General features: G+C 34.9%; 1 protein-coding gene across 1 annotated transcript in view; it reads left to right on the top strand.

Moving 5' to 3' along the window:
* Positions 1 to 18984, top strand: part of LOC145782831 (uncharacterized) — a 45842-nt gene extending 26858 nt beyond the window's left edge. The window contains exons 13-23 of the mRNA XM_082594597.1: positions 771 to 914; positions 2127 to 2285; positions 3561 to 3657; positions 6286 to 6389; positions 8287 to 8436; positions 11207 to 11340; positions 13108 to 13230; positions 13911 to 14064; positions 14329 to 14460; positions 14944 to 15098; positions 16978 to 18984. Of these exons, the coding sequence (XP_082450723.1) occupies positions 771 to 914; positions 2127 to 2285; positions 3561 to 3657; positions 6286 to 6389; positions 8287 to 8436; positions 11207 to 11340; positions 13108 to 13230; positions 13911 to 14064; positions 14329 to 14460; positions 14944 to 15098; positions 16978 to 17046 (1421 nt within the window). The 3' untranslated portion in view covers positions 17047 to 18984. The remainder of the gene's footprint in view (positions 1 to 770; positions 915 to 2126; positions 2286 to 3560; positions 3658 to 6285; positions 6390 to 8286; positions 8437 to 11206; positions 11341 to 13107; positions 13231 to 13910; positions 14065 to 14328; positions 14461 to 14943; positions 15099 to 16977) is intronic.
* Positions 18985 to 20297: the final 1313 nt, after the last annotated feature.

Raw genomic sequence — 20297 nt, 5'->3', positions numbered from 1 at the left:
GATTCTACTCACAGACACTAATAATTATGGCTGAAACAACCTTCAAAAGAAAAAAATGCCGTGTGTTTTATCTCACTTTCCCATCAGTAAATTTTTAAATTTTATTGATGACACGTGGAAGCAGGTTGTAAAGCATATTAAAAATATGTTGCAAGAAGGGTTTATAAAGAAAATCGGAAATTTGGCTTGATGTTGTATTGGAGTGCCCAGCAGAAACAAGAATCACTATCACTTTTATAATGTCCTTACTATATAGAGTCTAGACTGACAGGGTATCCAGCACATGCCGCATTTACATGACACTCGACAAGTAAATAAAATGGGTTACGGTATATTTTTCCTCAAATTACGAAATTTGTAGGACGTAGTCAATTAACACATAACGGAACTAAACTGTGAAGTGAAATAGAATAATTAACACCTAACAAACTATTCGTATTATTCAAAAAGCTTTACAAAATATTCTTATAAATTCTAGATAAAACAAATTTACCTGTTTAAATAACCTTACAGCAGTTCATTATTATTATTTTTTATTAAATCATGTAGGATCTGTCAAACAATGTAGCTTTTATTGAAGTATCAAGTTAATGAACTGTTCGTACGGATGTCATACTTCACTATTTGTATCACATTCGTTTCTTTAATGTTTATCTATGCATTATTATTATTTTATCATAATTTTTTTAAACTTTTTATTAAACGTTTAAAAATATCTTGTACTGATGAGGATTGTGTGGTACGAACACTACTTTACATCATCATTTCAGGATCCTTTTCTCTCTTTGTAAATGATCCAGGAAATGATGTGCCGGTTCATCACTACAGCATACACCGGAATGACAAAGGGTATTTCTATATATCAACTGAAACTGAATTTCCGTACCTCTTCAGACTTATTACTCATTACCGTGGTAAGTTGCTGCATGAGCATTTTTCTTGTTTGTCACCAAAATTTTGACTTCAGCATTGAAAATTAATTATTAAAATTTGGAAAATCAACTTGAACAAATTATGTTGTGTCTATTTGTTTATTTTTAGTTGACGTTACCTTACAACAGTGGTTCTTAACTTTGACAAGCATGCCGGACCCTCACGAATTTACGTCGAACCCCAATCAATCTTTAACGGACAATTTGCAACCATTTTTTAAAATATGCAAATTTGTTAGCAGCCTACGATATCTATTCACCAAGAACAAAATTAACTTTATTTAATGGACGACTAGTTTTTACCAGTAGCCTAAGCCTACTCTGGTTTATATTTGTAGATACATGAACTAAAAGTTCTTTATAGAAATGTCAAAGTATACTAAACTGCTAGCATTTTTCATCTGTTCTTGGTTAATATAAGTTGGATCTGTAGACCACAAAATAGCTTACGATTGAACCTGTAGTTTTGCATCTCCTTTGTTAGTTTTACGGAAAGCGTCAATTGCAAACGAGTTGTTTGACTTACCGTAGCCTATAGTGTTATAGTTTGGTCAAACGCTTGTTGAATCTTTAAACTTTATAAGATTTTGGTCAAACCCTTAAATTGACTCCGTCCAACTCAGGGTAAGAACCACTACTGTACCGGTACTTGAGAATATTGGTGTAGCACATTTCCCACAGTTGACTAATATATTAAAGAAACATCATAGCATTAGTTTGGCATTCAAAGTCTGCACATACGTGTAAATTTATGTCTATTAATCTTTATTAATATTAGTCCGCCCCGATAGCTCAGTTAGTTAGCGCGTGACTTCTGGAACGAAGAAGCTTCAAGATCAAGCGGCGCTGGTTCGACTCTCGGGGTGTGCGCTTGAGCAACCCACGTTCAGGACTGCTCTCCATTCAGCGGCATCTAATGATCTAATGATCTAATGAATGGAATAATTCCCCAACAACAAGACTTCAACAATCGGAAACTTCACTCTGTCAATCTCGGTGACCGGGCCTGCGTCAGTGATTCAAAGCCTCTACAAGTATGCAAAACTTCTAGGATTAAGCTCTGCAAGAAGCTTTCCCAGTCCGAGGATAAAGATTCAATCAATCAATCAATCAATCTTAAAAGAAAGAGCATATGTGGACTGTGACTAATTGACACTCAATCAGTGTAGTTAACAATATAATTGTGTTGCTCAGAGTCGGCAGACGAGTTGTGCTGTAAATTGACCGAACCATTCATAAAAGCGTCACCAGTCACTAAACTGCCCAATGTGGAGAAAATAAATAAAAATGAATTAACAATGCAGAAGAAACTACCTGACAGTTTGTTTGAAGAAGTTTGTGAAGATGATGTGCGTAAGTAAAAGTGTACAACTTTGCTATGTGCCGCAAGAGAAAGCATAGCACGACTACTCACATCATAATAATAGTAATTGCAATGTTATTTTATTTATTGTAGCTTTACAACTGCCAACATCTTTTAACGACAAGGCTCATGTTTAATTTTGTATCAGATTTACGGTGTCACCACATTATTACCCGACTTATCCTCACTGCGTGATGCAAGAAAATATACAACCATTGCCGTTTCTAAGCTTTTTGTAATTAACCCAACTTGAAACCAAACCCAGATCTACCAGTCCTAGAGCCAAAGGTGATAACCACTCGGCCACTGAGCTGGTTTTGTTAACTCCATTCAATTTGTCAAAGCAACCTAACATATTATACTTACAAAAAGTGAAGAAGGTGTAGGCTAAATGATGATCGTGGTACAAAACCCTGATAACAAAAATGTTATGAATTTATTTATTATCGCTCTACAACTACTTGAGTCTTTTAGCGATAGGGTTCATGTTTAATTTTATATCATATCTAGACTCATCACATTATCACCCGACTTATTCTCACTGCGTTATGTAAGAAAGAACACAATCGGTGCTGTTTTTAAAGTCTTCAGTTTGATCCTGAACTAACGATCAGCTTTGCTTGAACTGTGATTGATTACAACGCGCAAGTACGAATGTAATCTATTTCAATGTCTTTACCAGAAGCGCAGGAGGTCTCGTTGTTGTGGCGCCGACCATGGTAGCTACACAAAATAAAAGTAGCCGAGTGGTTTCGCCTTCGGCTCTGGAGCTATTCCAGATCGGGACAAACCGAAAACTAAACGGTACCGATTGTATTTTTTGTTACATAACGCAGTATGATAAGTCGGGGAATAATGTGATAACATCGTAAATCTGATAGGAGATTGAACATGAGCCCTGTCGCTAAAAGACGTTAGCAGTTGCAGAGCGACAATAAATAAAACCATAACATTATTATTATAAAATAACCTATTACCAACAATCTTAACACTATTTTTTTCCTAAACAACTTAGTTTCATTTCGTGAAACTTTCTCACCGTAATATGTCTTTTCATTTCTACAAAATTTGTTTTTAACTATAACTGTATTTGCCTTAATTGTTTTTTTGTAAAGAGTTGTTTCATAAATTCCAGTTCGATGCCTTGCCGTTGGATAAAATGTTATTTCGAAGAAAACATCTTTGATGAACTATCGTAGCAGGTAATATGTATTATTGACATTTTAACAATGTTGAAAACATGTCTTTATTCTACCTTTGTACAGAGGAAACGCAAAAGTTTGTAGCTTTGCACGATTATGACGCAGACGATTCTGACGAGTTTTCAATACCTAAAGGGGATTGCCCTGACGAACTGAACTCGTGAGTATGATGAGAAGTTGTATTTTTGAAAGTATTTTTTTGCAATTGTAAAATCAGTTATTTTTGTTACTTGAGAAGGGCTAACTTGAGTATGGCCGAAAACGTTCGTAGTTTGTAGTTTATAGTTTTATGTTCACTCTAATGTATGATGTTAAATGCCGTGTGGTTGCTTGGTTTAACTGTCTATCTTTTTGTGCAATTAACTTTTAAAATGTCTTAAAATCTTCTTGAATAAGCTACTGATTATTAGTGTTTGTCATATCTTCTACTATACAATGCTACAAGATAATCACGACAACCCGCGATGTTATTTTTACCAATTTTGATGCACTCGTCATTACACACCTGCGATTACACTGAGTTTGCTATTAGTATAGCCTATATAGCACTTAAAAACACAGGACGCATACAATTATCTATTTTGCACCTTACAGTATTATAGCTCGACAGTGATTACTGATAAGACGGTGATGGTATCATTTTGGTATGACAATATAAAAAGTGATTGATGCCTTTCATAATAGATCCCTGGAATGTCACAATCGCTTCCTCTTTGACAAGTAGGCTATGTTCTGTGTTGTCACCTCTCAGCAGGAAGTTAAGAAAATGTTTGAACCTATTACACAAATAAACCACAATTATTTTTTTAAATCGTAATTTATCAATGTTGAAAATTTAAAAAAACTTTCACGGAAGCCCTAAAAATGTTCCGTGGGCCCTAGTTGAGAACTGTTGGTCTAGAGCAGGGGTTCTTAACCTTTTTTCCTTTATTACCCATTTCTGTCCAGATTAAAGTCCCATTACCCAAAATCTAATTTTATCTATTTTGAGATATTAAAAACATAAAACAGCGTTATTCAACAAAAACAACATTTAATGTACCGTAAAGAAAGACATCAATAGTGTCAGTGAGACATGTGCTCTTGTTTTTTCTGTACAATCGATGCAATATTGGGTGCGACTTTGGTTGGTTTGGTTTAGAATCTTTATCCTCGGACTGACAAAGCCTTGATTGGTTATTCCTGGTTGTTTTGCATACTTGTAGAGGCTCTTGACGCATTGAGGCCGTTACCGAGATTGGCAGAGTGAATTTTTTCCGATTGTTGAAGTGTTGTTGCCAGGAAATTATTCCATTCACTAGGTGCCGCTGAATGAAGAGCAGTCCTGAAATTGGATACTGCACAACGCAAATCTGACTCCAGATCTAACAGCATGTTTCGGGATTTTGATTTCAAAGCAACAACACTTGAAAATGCTGATTCACAGAGATAAGTAGAAGGGAACATAGTCAACAATGTTAGCTAGGGCGCTAGGCTATCGGATACAAGAAAAATCTTACTATAAAATATCACAAAAATAAAATACATAAAACCGACGACAAAAATGATGAGAAAATAAATCACTATGACGAAACCACAGCCCAATAGAGTATATTGGTCTGTGGACGAAACAATTCTAAAAATGATGAAATATCACCATGCTTGTTTGGTCGTTTCGAACCGATTCAAAACATCAAAAAATAGTGTGATTAATAAAGCAACTTTATCGCTTACAGCTGTGACATTGTTTATTACATCTATAATTCTAAATAATTCTGGTTAAGCTGATTACCCACCTGCTATCCTGAAATTACCCACGTGTGGGTAATTACCCATAGGTTAAGAACCACTGGTGTTTTCATCGGCACTCTAAACTTTTGAAACATCTAATTCTTATGGCTCAAAGAAAGCAACTATTTTTTTAGAATTCACAAAACAGAGTTGTGAGCAAAGTTAAATATTGTTTTGCCATGCGTCAACGTAAAGCAGATTCATAAGTTTACTGCTTTATGACCAACGCAGAAAGCTTTTTTAAGTTTGAAATGGCAGCACTGACCAAATTGTTGAGACTTCAAATCGACTTTGGTTTGACGCACATGATGTCAACGCTTATTGTGAGGAGTTGACACTAATTACTTTGTGCAGGGCAAGTTCTCAAAAAGTGCCTTCATCTTGTAAGGAAACTTAAGTTTATGATTTTGAAAATCAAGATTACACTAAAATAGTCATCTTAGATTTAAGATCACCAATGTAAAAGTGATCATGCCCATCTCTGCTCGTACCACATCCGGTAGCATGTGCAAGGGGCATTGGGTCATAAGAGTCACTGTACATACGTGTTTCAGTGAACTATTTTTACTTTTGAGCTGAAAAAAAGTAATTGCTCAATTAATTATATTGATATTTTTGAACAGCTTAGACTAATTATCACATATCCACAAATAAATGAAAACTTTTGTGAAGAGCCTTGATAACAAACGTATTGCCTTACTACTGAACTCTTAAAAACTTACTTTTTGAATCTAAAACTGAAAATCCTGTTTTTCTCTTGAATCCGAAGCTTTTCCGACAAGAAACTTTACAGAACTCAGTTGAACCAAAATCTTGATCCAAAACCACAAACTGGAAAAGTTTCTTTTAAAGAAAGGAAAATACATCGTTGTATGATAGGTGCTTCTGCATACTATTGTAGATTCTGCGATTCTACAACCATTGATTAACCACACCAATAGAAAGATGTAGTACTGTACTAATATACGATATTTTTTGAGTTTTGAAACTTGTTTGACCGACATTTCAAATGTTCTAGATGGGACTTTGGTCGTACAAGCATATCAGATTGCAAAGAACCCTTACGAAAATCCAAATCAAATCCAGAAACGTTCAGGATGATAGAAAACCCGACATACTCAGGTAGCTTGTTTATTTCACTAAGTTTAACCTTTAAAAGTGTGTGTGAGTTTCTATAGACCTAAGTAGTCTTGTTTCTGCTTTATCTTGTTAAAAGTTCACATCAGTTTTGCGTGATTTCCAGTCGTCTCTTATTTTTTGCATTTATAATATAGCATTTTACTAATAAAGGTTTTGCTATCTTGAAGATTGCTAGAATATACAAGATTCACGCACCAGCAGAGTAGTAATGGCAAGAATACGTGCAGATTGGAAAAGTTTAAAGAATTATCAGGCACACTTTGTGACAGAATGCTTTCTGGCAGATTAAAAAGAAGGTTATACAAGGCGTGTGTAAGAATCATGATGTTATGGAAGTGAATGCTGGGAGATGAAGAAAATAGATATCAAGCGAATGCAGACGACAGATATAAAAATGGTTCAAGTGATGTGTGGCAAGACACTTCTCTATAAACTTAGATATAATATTTCGAGAGAATAGACGGATGTTGATGATATTGAAGAGTAGCCTACTTGCGTGGATACTGCCTGAGATTGCCTGGAAATCTTAAAAGAATGGATGAAAATAATTTGACAAAGCGAGTTTGAAATAAGGTAGTGACGTAAAAAATAAGAAAAAAGACCAAAGAAAACATCCGAGGATACCGTGAAAGATGAGCTGACATAAAAAAAAATTTGATTATGTCAACTACAGAGAGAAGTAGGGGAATTGCTATAATTAACTGGTTGGCTTTGAGGTTTCGGGGTTAAGAACGGGCTTCTTTAAAACAAAATGAAGAGAGGCAGGTAAAATGGTCAACAAAGTTTTACAACATATTAGTTTTAAACCAACAAGGATATAGGACAGGGCTTCTCACCTTGGAGTCTAATGACCCTAAGGGCCTATAGTGACCTTTCGATGGAGTGCACAGAATTTTTTTATTGTTACAATCAAATAAATGTTCCAGGCAGCTGGCTAAATCTATGCATTTAAGGGTAAGCCTGTGTTAATTTTGATTTTGTGAGCTTTTACTTGAAGTAGAAAACAATTATTTGTACTAAATTTAACGTATTCTTCAGCCGAGCATGGCAAAAACCTAACCCCTTGTTACTAAACTGACTGCTAAAAATTTTATACATTGCACTTATAGAAACTTAATTTTGTGTTATTTGATTGTTTGGGTATCTGCTAGGGTTATCAGAGCAATCTGAATACCCCTGGTAGTCCACAGACGAAAACCAGACTAGTCACCACTTTGAGGACTTATAGAGGTGATATACTGTATGAGAGCATACACTAGATAGCCATTTTATGACAACAATTAAATTGCAAAAGAACCTTAATTGGTTGCCGGTGGTGACGAAATAAGTTGTACTCACAAAAATGAATTCTACAGCCGAAGCCACTTTTGAAAGGAAAACTTGCTGCGTGTGTTATATCAAACTTTCCAATCGTCATCACTTTTTTTGTTTATTGATGTCACGTGGAAACCAGTTGTCAAGCATATTTAAATTATAGTAAAAGGAAGTTTCTAGAACAAGGTGCAGATTTGAGATACATATTACATTGTGTCAAATCGGTGTAAAAGCGGTGGGATGGCGCAGCGGAAAAGGCGTTCGCTTTCCAACTACGCAATCATGGTTTGACTCGCGGCTTAAGCTGATTGCTGAAGAACACCTTAAATTAGTTGGGCGTAGTTGCTGAAATCATCCGAGCATAGGTGGTAGGTGGGGTTGCCCATTATTAAAAAAATGTATTAAATAAAAAAAAAATATTAGCAATATAAAAACAACTCTGTCAAGTTTTGATTAATTTGAGATGTCATGTAGGTTTTCTATGGGCAGCCCATTTACAAAATGGAATGCGAATGACTAATCGGTAATCAACTAATTTAGTTTACAACAGATTTGTGTTGCTTAGAGTCGGCAGACGAGTTGTGCTGTAAACTGACCCAAACATTCAAAAAAGTGTCACCAGTTCCGAAACTACCCAATGGGGGGGAAATAAATAGAGATGAATTAACAATACAGAAGAAACTAAAAGATGGAAGATTTGGAGAAGTTTGGAAAGGTAAGAAAGCTGTACGTAAGGTCAAGATTTAAAGGTAAAAATGACATTAGTTAAGTCAAGTTGTTGTTTCAAATTTTTCTATCTGATGAAAGCATTCAGAAAAACTGCGAGTTATTGTGTGTTTTATAGGATGTAATGAAGTAAGCTATTTCTTGTGGAATAATTGAAAAGCGTACAACTTAGCTTTGTAATCAAGAACTCAATATCGGCAAACTAGATAGAATGACATCGAAAACTCTGGGAATATTTTTGGGAGTTGTTTATCTTGTCACAGAGAACAGTTTTACTATGTGCTGCGTGTGCTGCCGCAGTGTTTGTTTGAAATCACATAACGCAGCACAGCAACCGCTTCATTTCAGACAAAAATTCTCGTTTCTCAGCAATAACTATAAAGCTTCAACGACAAATCATACTGACTTCCAAACTGTGGTACTCCAATCTATCCCCAAATGCCAGCACATGTTCGGCAAGAATAGTATGAACACGAGATAACCTGTGGTCAGCAACCTAATCCAAATTGAAACTATTAATCATTAGTCAACTCGTCATTGGCAGTTAACGTTTTTCATAGTAAAGATTTTTATTAAACGTAATCAAACTGTTTGAAGAATTGTTTTTTTTATAAGTGTTTGGGTATTTTTTTCTTTTTTTGTTAGTGATAACAAAATATAAACGCTAATTCAATTGCAAATGTTTTCCTATTTTGAAACAGATTTTATATATAAATGTAATTTATTGATTGGGTAAACATTAGTAATGTTAAATACGACCACGTGGTAGCTCATCTAACACTGTGCCATTGGCTATCTGAAGGGTAGGCTCATGGCTGCCAGATTTTTTACATTTTGCAGACTTTGACCACCGCTACTGTACGACTGAAACTTTCTAAGATTTTTTTTAGTTTTTGCTGACTCATAATAATATAACAGCTTTTTGTTGTCTTGGAAAAGCGATAAAAAAATGCGAAAAAGTAAGTTAAAAAACGTTTCATCAGACTGTTAGTAAGCAGACAGACTGACTGAAATTTTCTAAATCAAACTGTTTTTTTTTTCCAAAGGCTGGTGATGTTAAAGATTGATTGGTTGAATCCTTATCCTCGGACTGGAAAAGCTTCTTGCAGAGCTTAATCCTGGCAGTTTCGCATACTTGTAGAAGCTTTGAACCACTGACGCAGGCCCGCTCACCGAGATTGACAGTGAAGTTTCCGATTGTTCAAGTTTTGTTGGGAAATTATTCAATTAGTTTGATGCCGCCGAATGAAGAACAGTATCCTTTACGTGCGTTGTTCAAGTGCACACCTCGAGAGTCGAACCAGCGCTTCTTGATCTTGAAGCTTCTTCGTTCCATAAGTCACGAGCGAGCCAACTGAGCTATCGGGGCCACCCGGGGAAGTGAGCAAAAAAGACGTTAAAATATAATTTTTCAAAAATTTCACTTTGACAGTTACCAAAAATTAGCAAAATATGGAAAGTATGCATAATGTAACAAATCAGGCCGTATCTCAAGGTAACCATGGTTGGCCTAAAGGTAAATTGGTCGGCAGCCGTGGCCGAGTGGTTAGCGCGTTGGGCTCGCAGTCGAGAGCCTGCATGTTCGACTCCAGCCACCCGCACTTGCTGTTGTTTCTCTGGGCAAGAAACTTTACGATAATTGCCTCTACCTAGTGATCGATTTCGAGTAATAGGTAGTACCAAATTTAAGTCATAAGTAGAGTAGACAACCGGAAACAGACATTGCAGTCAGCTGCAGCGTGGGTCAGGTGTATGTCGGAAGGCGTACACCGATGCATAGCGCTCAAGTCCGCTTTCCCGCAATGCAGGATAAAGATAAACAAACAAACAAACAAACAAAAAACGTTTTTCGGCTACTGGTGCACCTGATAAAGCCTTCCGCTTAGCGAGGCTTTATATTCCATGATTGTCTGGTTCTTGTTTTGCGGTATGTAATCTTTTGCTTGTTTGCTTACTAAAGCGATTTTTTGATTTATATTATGCAAAAGTAATAAACAATTTGTAAACAAATAGAACAAAACAGATTTGATGAGTGTAATTGTGCAATACATGACTTTACACATGCTCACCTCGAAACGCATTCCTATTGTTCTAAAACACAAAAAGTAACCCACTTTTGATCAAACAAAACGGTAAATAAACACTGAGCACAACGCTAAGTTCTATACAAATTTAATAATCATGTCTATAAGTTACTCAATAGACGTGAACGCTTCCTGTGATTTGCTAATCTTTAATTGTGCGTCCATGCAGATTGCAGGCACTGGGACCAGTGATCTGGTCAGAGGTTCCAACCAGTTTGAAAAAATTATCAATTCATTGTTTTAAAAAAGAGATCAAAACGTTAATTTTACAAAGCTATAGATAACTCGGGATCGGCATCGTAAATGATATGTTATGGAAATTTACTTATCAGTTTCATATGCAATTAAAAGATTTAGTCTGAAACTTGAGTAATCTCTGCTTGATTTATTTCGGAATTTTGTGTTTACGTTGTCTTCTTATCCATATTTTTGGTGTGTATTTTGAAAAGGGGGAACGTTGTGTCTTTCTGTAACATTTTTGTTTTTTTAATGTCAAAATCGTCATTTCCGTAGGGTGGCAATTGACTAGTAGACTGTATGGTCGTCTCGTTGTCTCTCTGTCGGTATGGGAACTTGTGTAACTTTTGCATTGTGTATATTACTTGCATATTTCAAACATGTACCTATGTTCCTGACAAATAAACGATTAATTGATTGAACTGTACTATATTTAAGGTTTTTGGAATGGAAACACTGAAATGGCAATAAAAATTTTAAAGCATGGAACGATGTCACAGGATGCTTTACTTGCTGAAATAAAAATGATGAAAACATTACGTCATGAAAACCTTGTCGATGTGTATGACGCGGTAAGTAGCATGCTATAAGCAGCATCACTTGCTGTGACAAATGTTTAAACTTGTTTAAGCCCAACTTTTACCAACGCTTCTAGCAACATTGCTTTAAGTTTACCATACAAATGCTTTCAAAATGAAAATGGCTGTGTTATTTTTTGCGCAAAGCAACAAATGATGTTCAAGGTGATGGTAGTGGGTAAACATTCATCACTGAAATCTTTCTACATATATAATAAAACCAAGGATACCAGACTAAAACAGATCAAGATTGTTTTTAAATTTTTTTTGCCATAACAAAGAAAAAACAGCAGTGAAACAAAATATGGCACACCCCAATCTGTTGAACATTATAAATTACTATGATACTGATCAGATTAACAAAAATTTCTAAAAACCAAACAGCTCGATTTTTTGCTGCAGTGCTACTTAAATTAGTTTTTTGTCGTATCCTGGCTTATGCCTGGCAGTTGAAGATTTAAATTAAGTGGACGGAAAGGCAAGGAAGCCAATACTCGTGTTCGTCTTCAGGCATTTCATGAAGTGTTTTGCCAAGGACACAACCGTATGTTCTTCAGCGGTGTCGAAAAGGTGCCCTTTAGAGCGTCAAACCAAAGCTCTCACTACTTGTTTATAAAGCCGACTATTGTTTAAAAAACATGCGCAGACTACTTAGCTTGGAAGTACTATACACCTGGAATTAACCATTCAATATGTTACTTATTTTACAAAAACGTTGAGAAAATGTTTTCCCTGCTTTGTCCTGATCAACGGTATTAGTCAGCCTTAATAAATTACGTCACCATTGGATTACAACACATTGGGCAATTTTCTATCATCATCATTATCATCTCCAGCCTGTGTTGGCACATTGCAGAGCGAAACCTTCCTCTTTTCTTGCCAATGCAGACTTTAAGGAAGATTTGTGTTTTCTGAACAAACGTCAGAGCTGCTTGCGTCAAGATTAAAACAAGTTGCTTGAGAAAAATGTAGCAATGAAAGTAACTCGGTGAATCAATGCACTGTAGAATGACCAACTTGTTTCGGTCTAAATGTGATATACTAAATAGAAAGCAGATTCGAAATCCGCCCGAAAAATATATCTAAATTGGTATACTAGCGTTTATGTTTAATAAAACTTAAGTAGATTTTGCTGACCAGCATTATTGAAGTTTAAGTCACTGAGTTAAAATACTTCCTTGCCAGAATTCCTTTGGCATATTTTTATATATAAATATGTTGCATACTCATATTTTTATAACATAGCTTACATATTTAAAGTTTGTTTTACGATACAATATTTTGATTTATTTTAAATTAAAACATAGCCTATTAAGTTACACGTTGACACTTCACTAATTTATCAATTTTAACGAAGTAAATATGCCCTAAAAGTTTTTTTTTCATTATTGAGCATAAGTAATTTGCAGCACCTGGCAATGGTAAACAGTAAACTGCTGAAGGTAGCCGTGTTACGATTGACTAACGAATATCTTTTCTTCAATTGTATTATCTGCTTGAGATTCAAATACAGAAGAAGCGCAATAAGCCCATGGATAATAAATTCATTCGAGTGTAAAAGCAATATTGCTTTTGAACAGCACTTTTAGTAGTGAATATTTTTAAATATTTATCGCTTATTAAATCTACAATCGCTTAGGATCAAGGAGGATTTTGAACTTGGGTATATTAGGTAATATTGTTTGATCAAGGTGTACAGTATATGAAAATAGTTTAGAACCATTGCTCTAATTCACAAGCAACTGTATTTTTTTTTTGCAGATTTCGTCTGAAAAAATTTACATCGTCATGAAGTTTATGTGTCACGGAAGTTTATTGGAATATTTAAGAGAAGGGGAAGGTAAAAACACGACACTTGTCGAACACGTAGACATGGCAGCACAGGTGAGGCTTACTTAGAAATCAAACAAGTAAATGAAAACAGAACAGCTTCCAAGGAATAGTGAGCTAACGTTTCAAAGCTTCCGACATTTCAACTGCATCAGTGTTTGAACTTGTTATATTCGTTCGTTTTTTGTAGTAGGCCTATCAGTTTTGGTGCGTTAATTTTTTGGGCTACGGTATGTAGCACTGTTAAAAATAGGTATCTTACGAAATGTCAAAAGAAACCTCTTTAAAAGCTATGACACTGTATACAAGCAGAAGATGAGAGCTTCAAAAAATAACAGTTTTTTGACTGTGCATTTGCCTTGTATTTCAATGCTATTTTAAGGTATGGAACTCGCTGGCTAAAGTTAAAAAAAACATTTACTTCAAAATCAGTCTTGGTTTAAGTCAATAAATCTGCAATTGATATAATGTACATTTCCTTTCGTAAGATGTGTCAAACTTTTCCTCTTTTATGTAGTTTTTTTTTTGCTTAACCACTCGCAACGGTGCTACAGAAACGAGCTTCTTACACGTCAGCAGTTGTGTGACTTACTGAACAAATGGCAGTTAAGCATGTGACAACTGAACAAGCCACTTGTGGTTTGATTTTGACGACCTAAAGAAACATATTTTAGGAACGCAATTTGCGTCTGTTTGTAGTTTTGTGTGATGATGACACATTTACTTAATTGCAGATTGCAGCAGCCATGGCTTACTTTGAGCGTAGCAGTTACATACATCGTAGCTTAAGAGCAAGGAATATATTGGTCGGGAAACACACACGTTGCAAACTTGTCCATTTCGGAAAGACTGAGTTAATTGAGAACGGTGTACATAATATCCTTCAACGTAAGTAATATGTTTTCATATCTCAAAAGTAACTGCCACTGAAAAACAAATTTGGTAAGTTTTCATGCTAACAGTTTGAAAAAGTTAAGTGTCAGAAATAACACATAAATTAAGGGTTTTGCTAGGCAGAGTTAACCTACCAGGATTTCTCCCCACGTTAATCAATACTATACTGTAGATTGTAGAAGCTGTTCGAAGAAACAAAACAAACGTACTATCTGTAACACCTAGTGCTGTAATGTGAGCAAGGTTAATCTACTTCAGACAAGAAGTTCCCAATTAAATGGACACCGCCTGAAGCGATCTTGTATAACAGACTAACCATCAAGTCCAATGTTTGGAGTTTTGGCATTTTATTGACTGAAATATTAACAAAAGGACGAATACCTTACCCAGGTAAGATAAAGTTTCTCATCACAACCCATCACCTGTTGATGGAAAGCATTATGATTTCACAATCTTCTTAGCGAAATGATGCAGTAGACATTTCAAATACTTAATTTCAGAAATTTTATAACAAATTCTGCATGTTGCCTAGATTTTTAGCTTTTGATGTGAATAAATGACCAAACAGCTTCACACGTGACGTATGCCATTCTAATTAGGTGTATTTATTTGTCTTTAATTTTGCGTTGAGGGTCACTCCAGTAGATATTTAATCAACATTCTAATTATTCTTTATTTACGGCAAGAAAAACATGTGGTGTAGCACAAAAGTAGTTTCAATAGATACATCATGCTATGATAATGGTTATTGTAATGTATAGTATAGACAGGAGACCTACAGTAAATACTGTACTTGTAGATTTGAGTTGGAAAAAACCGCATACCACCACATTGGGTTTGGTTAATATAAAATCTCAATGTTATTTGTTGCAGGAATGACAAATGTGGAAACGAAAGCGATAGTTAATACAGGGTACAGAATGCCGAAACCAGTGACCAGCTCTTCATGTCCAGATTCTTTATATGAACTTATGTTAAAGTGTTGGCATACAGATGAGATGCAAAGACCGACTTTTGAATATTTGCAAGTAGGAAATAAATGATTTATTGTTGCTTAATTGAATTTCTAGGATGAACGCTTATCTTTGTGTTGTTCCAAACTGTCGAAGTTTACAGGGCTGTTCTATTTGGTGGGCAAAAGACTTAGCAGTCGTCAAAGTTATAGCCCGTTTTTGTGAAAATCATATTTCTTAGAATCTCAGTAAGAGAAAGATGCAACTAATTACTGCATGGTTAAGTTGAGAAGTTAAATTTTCATGTGGTGAGACCCATGTCTGTCTCGGTGAAGACAGACATAACGTTGAGTTAAACCTAAACCTGGCTTCATCTATGGTTTCTCTTCTCTTTTGTTTTCTTTGATGATCCGCTGAGGCAGCTGCCAAAATGGCTTCTGTGACAGATTTTTTAAAAAAGTTGGTACTTGACAAAATGTTGTAGGCTACACAGAAGATTTTCATGAAAAAAAAGTTGGTATTTGTTATTGCATAAAGTTGAGTTAAATTTTAACGATGGTGACCTATTTTTTACGTCACTTAAACTGTAGCTTATGATTGGTTGGCGGTTTCATTCTAGTCAAGTTTAGTGGCAGAATTTCGACTTGTTAAAGTGGCTATCATATTGTACATCTTACCTCCATAGACCTATCAGAAGATTGTTATAGAGATGGGTGAACATTTCACCTCTTAGCTTTAGGGTGCTATCTGGTCATAGTTGTAGTTGTTTACTTTTTCGTTACGACAGAAAAATTTTTAAGCTCGAGATGATAAAAACGTGTGCTCTCACCCTCGCCGATACACCGCTTTTATTGCATATGCACCAATGTTAAAATATAGACGGATAATTGATAGCAACTTGATAGGATTGAATTGCATAATTCAAAAACAATACTTAAAATGAAAGATAACTACATAAATTCGAACGTTTTCGGCAAAACTTTGAATTATTCAATTCAATCCTATCAATTTTCTGTCTATGGTATTCAAGAACTATCTCTCTAACAAAGATACAATGGTAAAACAATTCTGGAAATAATATCGATTTTAGGAAAACTATTTTGAGCCGACATAGATATTGTCTTGAAATGGCCAAGAATGACTTAGAATTTGAGATGAACTGCACTGATCTATGATTTGTCAATATATTTGTGAAAAGCAATGTGTTCTTATTTTGAAATGTAATAAATTTTTTATTAAATGAATACATTTAAAACCAATATTAAAAAAAAATATTCACTAAACATTAACATGAAAGATGATTATGATAAAGAAGCTATAAAACACAACAAAATAAAATTTTGAATGATATTGTTTGAAACAATCTTTGGCAATAATAATTTTTAAATTTTAACCTGGGAGTTTGTACGCAGGTTAAGCATTTTGCGCTTCATAATATTTCCTGGGTGAAGAGACTGATTCGTTTTATATTTGTTTAGAGGAAATTGATTAAAATTTTGTAATTTCGAAATGATAGTGCACCAAACAATATTGTGTAGAAACAAAATAAAATATTGTTTAAGACTTTTCAATATAGCCCAGATGTACAGCTAAGTGAGTGGTCCAATAAACGATTGAAACGGTAATCTACTGAAAATTAAGTTAGGCACCAATAAAAACAGTCTTATAAAACTCGCGAGTTGTCTGCCTGGGCCGACAGTAGCCTAGTTTTATTTCAAACAGCTCTACTAGGCTTATAAACCTTATAAACATAAACCCTAACAAAAGTATAGACTGGAGAGAGCAAAAATAAATAGAAATTTTGATGCTATTCAGGCTAGGTCACTTTTTTGTGCTAATGCCACAGTATAATTATAAAGCACATAAAACACATATTGAATGCTATGTAACAAAACTGTTGCATTACATATTATATGTGTAACTATATTTTGTTTTCTTTTTTATGCCACAACAGAGCTTCTTTGAAGACTATGTTATTGATATTGAGCCGTTTGATTTGGAATCTACGAGACAAGCGATTTGAAAAATTTCTTCGGAGTCAAGTGAAGAAGATGCTCCAAGATGCTGTGAAATTTGTTTGAATCTATGTATTGAAGCTATGAACTCAACTGCTTCTAACTGAATTTTCTGCATTTAAAAAACGTTTCAGGGTCATTTTTTGTGAAATCATATAGAAAATTTAAATTTTTTCATCCATAATCAGAGATTTTCATGAAATTTTACATAGTTGTAGAGTTTAGTTTTTTGACCAGCACTAATTTCAGAAAGATTGGGCCACTATTTTTCAAGTTATGGTCCTTTGAAAATGAACATTTTTTGTGATCACTTAAGCATAAAATTATAAATAATTAATTTATTTTTTGTGATCACTTAAGCTCTACAACTGTGTAAAATTTCACTAAAATCTGTGACTATGAGTGACAAAATTTAAATTTTCTGTATGATTTTACAAAGAATGACCCTGGAACGATTTAAAATCACTTTGGTGTCTGATTTAGCCTAAACTTTTTAAAACTGAATTCTTTTCGACGCACAAGTGCTTTATAAAGTAGACCAACTCGGTCAGCCTTATTAAACGCTGAAGTAAAATGATGAGCTGCTGACATTTTGATAATTTTAAAAGTCGAAAAGTTTTCTTGCACCAATTTGAAAATTTATTAGTTTACGGATGCCTTTAGCAGCCGTTAGGTGTACTTGGAATACTTTTGCTTTAGAGGAAATGAGATTTCATAGAAAATTGTGATTTGTCTTGGTCAAGAAATCAATCCGCAATTTGCGTAATTAAAACGAATCTGTAGGCTATTCAGTAGTCAATCGTAAAAGTAGCCTACAATTCATACAACGCCAAACTGGTATCCTCTGGCTAGAAAAGTTCCCCCTGGCTACAAAAGTACCAGCCTATGACGCATTTTATATATTGTATTAACCAGCAATTTGTTTTTTCATTTATTTTTCTGTTATAGCGAGGCTTGTCGACAAACCATATTTATTTTTGCAACAAACAATTGAATTATTTCTTTCTGTAGGCCTACCTCTTTTTTCGTTGCGCATTGATCGCTTAAAATTTTGGGCTTTCTGAAGTGAAATACGCTGGGACATTTTTTACCAAGCCAGCAGGCATTAGTAATGCTGGTGAGGGCAATCATTGCTGGTAGAAATACACTAGTCAAATACAAAATGGCAAGACAATTGATAATATTTTACAAATAATTGTAGTGAAGTAGCCTACTGTGTGAAGTGCTATTTTTTTACCTTTTTATGTCTCATGGAGTTTTTATCTTAAGATCAAAAATTGCAATAACTATGAAACTGTTATTCAAAAGTCACACACTTTTTCGCTTTTTATATTTGCAGCGTAAAATAACTTAAACTAATTATTTTATGTCGTATGCGACATTCCGTGTAATGTAATACGTTTTGCTTCAATTTGCGTGTTTTAATTTTAGAATTTTTGATTGAGCAAAAGAATTCAATTGCTTCCAACATTCAAACTTGAGGAGTATTGGATGTGCACTTTAGTCGTCATAATACGTGGCAGCCTATTCACTCAACCGCATTATTTTACAAAAATCTATTAAAATATTTATGAAGTGTCATCTCTCATACGCTTAGGTGTCTGCTATTGCATTACAATACTGACGTTTGCATTGTGTCCACAACAAACATTGCCAAATAAATTTAAACTGTTTTAATAGATTTACAATACGAATTTAAGTTTCCCCTCAAAAAACAGTTGCTACGATTGAATGAACCACCTTCGCAGCAACAGGTGTTGCAATGAAGGCGTTGCGACCGCGCCAATCTTACAGTAATTACGGTACCGTACGTCCGTACTTAGCCTATTTCGGTCTCAAGCATGTTTTAACGTTCGCGTTTTGTCGGTTCTATGTTTTTCTAGACCTTTGCTATATTGACGTGTATTGTTTTCCTTGTAATGGTCAGGAATAAAAAACAACTGAACAAACTACACAATTTTTAATTGAAAAAAAAAAGCACTCGCAAGTAGTTTTAGTGAATTTTAGAAGCACTTCGCTATAATAGCATCTGGACTGGAAGCCAAACGCTGCCGTCTAAGATGAGGCCTGAAAGTATTGCCATATTGGTGGTTTTAACGCCGAATTTAAGAGATTTGACGTTTTTGCATTTGACAGGATATTTTGAGCTTGGCATTTGACATATTCTTGTTTTCTTTTTTAATTTTTTAGCATTTTAAATAGTTTAAAACCAGACAAAATAGTTGAAAACCAGACAATATAAATTTCTCGGCCATGTAATAAGAAAGCAAAAACTGGAGCATCTCTCTTTAACTGGTAAAATTTTTGGAAAGCGGGCACCTGGCAGACAAAGACAAACACATCTGGAACAATTTACCTACAAAACAGAAACAATCATTCATGCAACATATAATAGGAACATTTGGTCTAATTATTCATCTGAGGCCGTCGATGCCTGGTTCAGGCAAGGCAATTGAAGAAGAAGAAATAGTTTAAAAAACTTCGCAATAGCCTATTTACAAACCATCAGGTTTAAAAAGGCAACATTTTCTCAAATCCTGATGATGCAGCCACGTGATGATTCTTTTCCTAATATTGCATCTTGGGCTAATTTTGTCAACAGCATGATTAATGTCATCGTCTAATCTAAAGTGTTGCGACCTTGCCATTTTTAACCAGAGAATCTATTAAAAAAAACGCCAAATTTCTCAAATTTTGTGTTAAAACCGCCAATATGGCAACCCTTTTCAGGCCCCTTTTTGGACAGCTTCCAGTCCAGATTCTATTATAGTGACGTCCACGCCTTGTCTATGCCGTTGCTTTCTTAAGGCCAGACTTCAACCGTGACAAATCAAACTAAAGACTTTAAAGTAATCATTGCGTAACGTGGCAGGTTATACGCGATTGACAAATGGCATGCTTCCTTGTGTAAACAGCGCGCGACGCTTATGACATTGCCGTGACCTTCAATTGTGTTGCCGGAAGCCCTAGAATGCTTGTTGCGTTAACTTCGAGCACAATTTGCTTTGAGCAAATAGTTTCTATGCTGTGGAAAATTAATGCTAGATCAAGATAAACACCAAGATGATGTTCTGATTATGTTTATTGTACATTAATTAAAAGTCTCAAATTAGCCACTACAGATCTCCACTAAAACAGTTAAAACACAATCTGCAAAGAATAAACATGAGATGGGAAAATAAACACGTGACTGTGCATACAGAAAATATCAAAAAATGAACTCGTATGTATCACTCTTATGATAACAAAAATAACTGAT

Source organism: Aplidium turbinatum, chromosome 14, assembly GCF_918807975.1.
Source record: "Aplidium turbinatum chromosome 14, kaAplTurb1.1, whole genome shotgun sequence".
In the NCBI taxonomy this organism is placed as follows: Eukaryota; Metazoa; Chordata; class Ascidiacea; order Aplousobranchia; family Polyclinidae; genus Aplidium; species Aplidium turbinatum.
The sequence above is the reverse complement of the archived record's forward strand: the minus strand, read 5'-3'. Positions and strand labels throughout refer to the sequence as shown.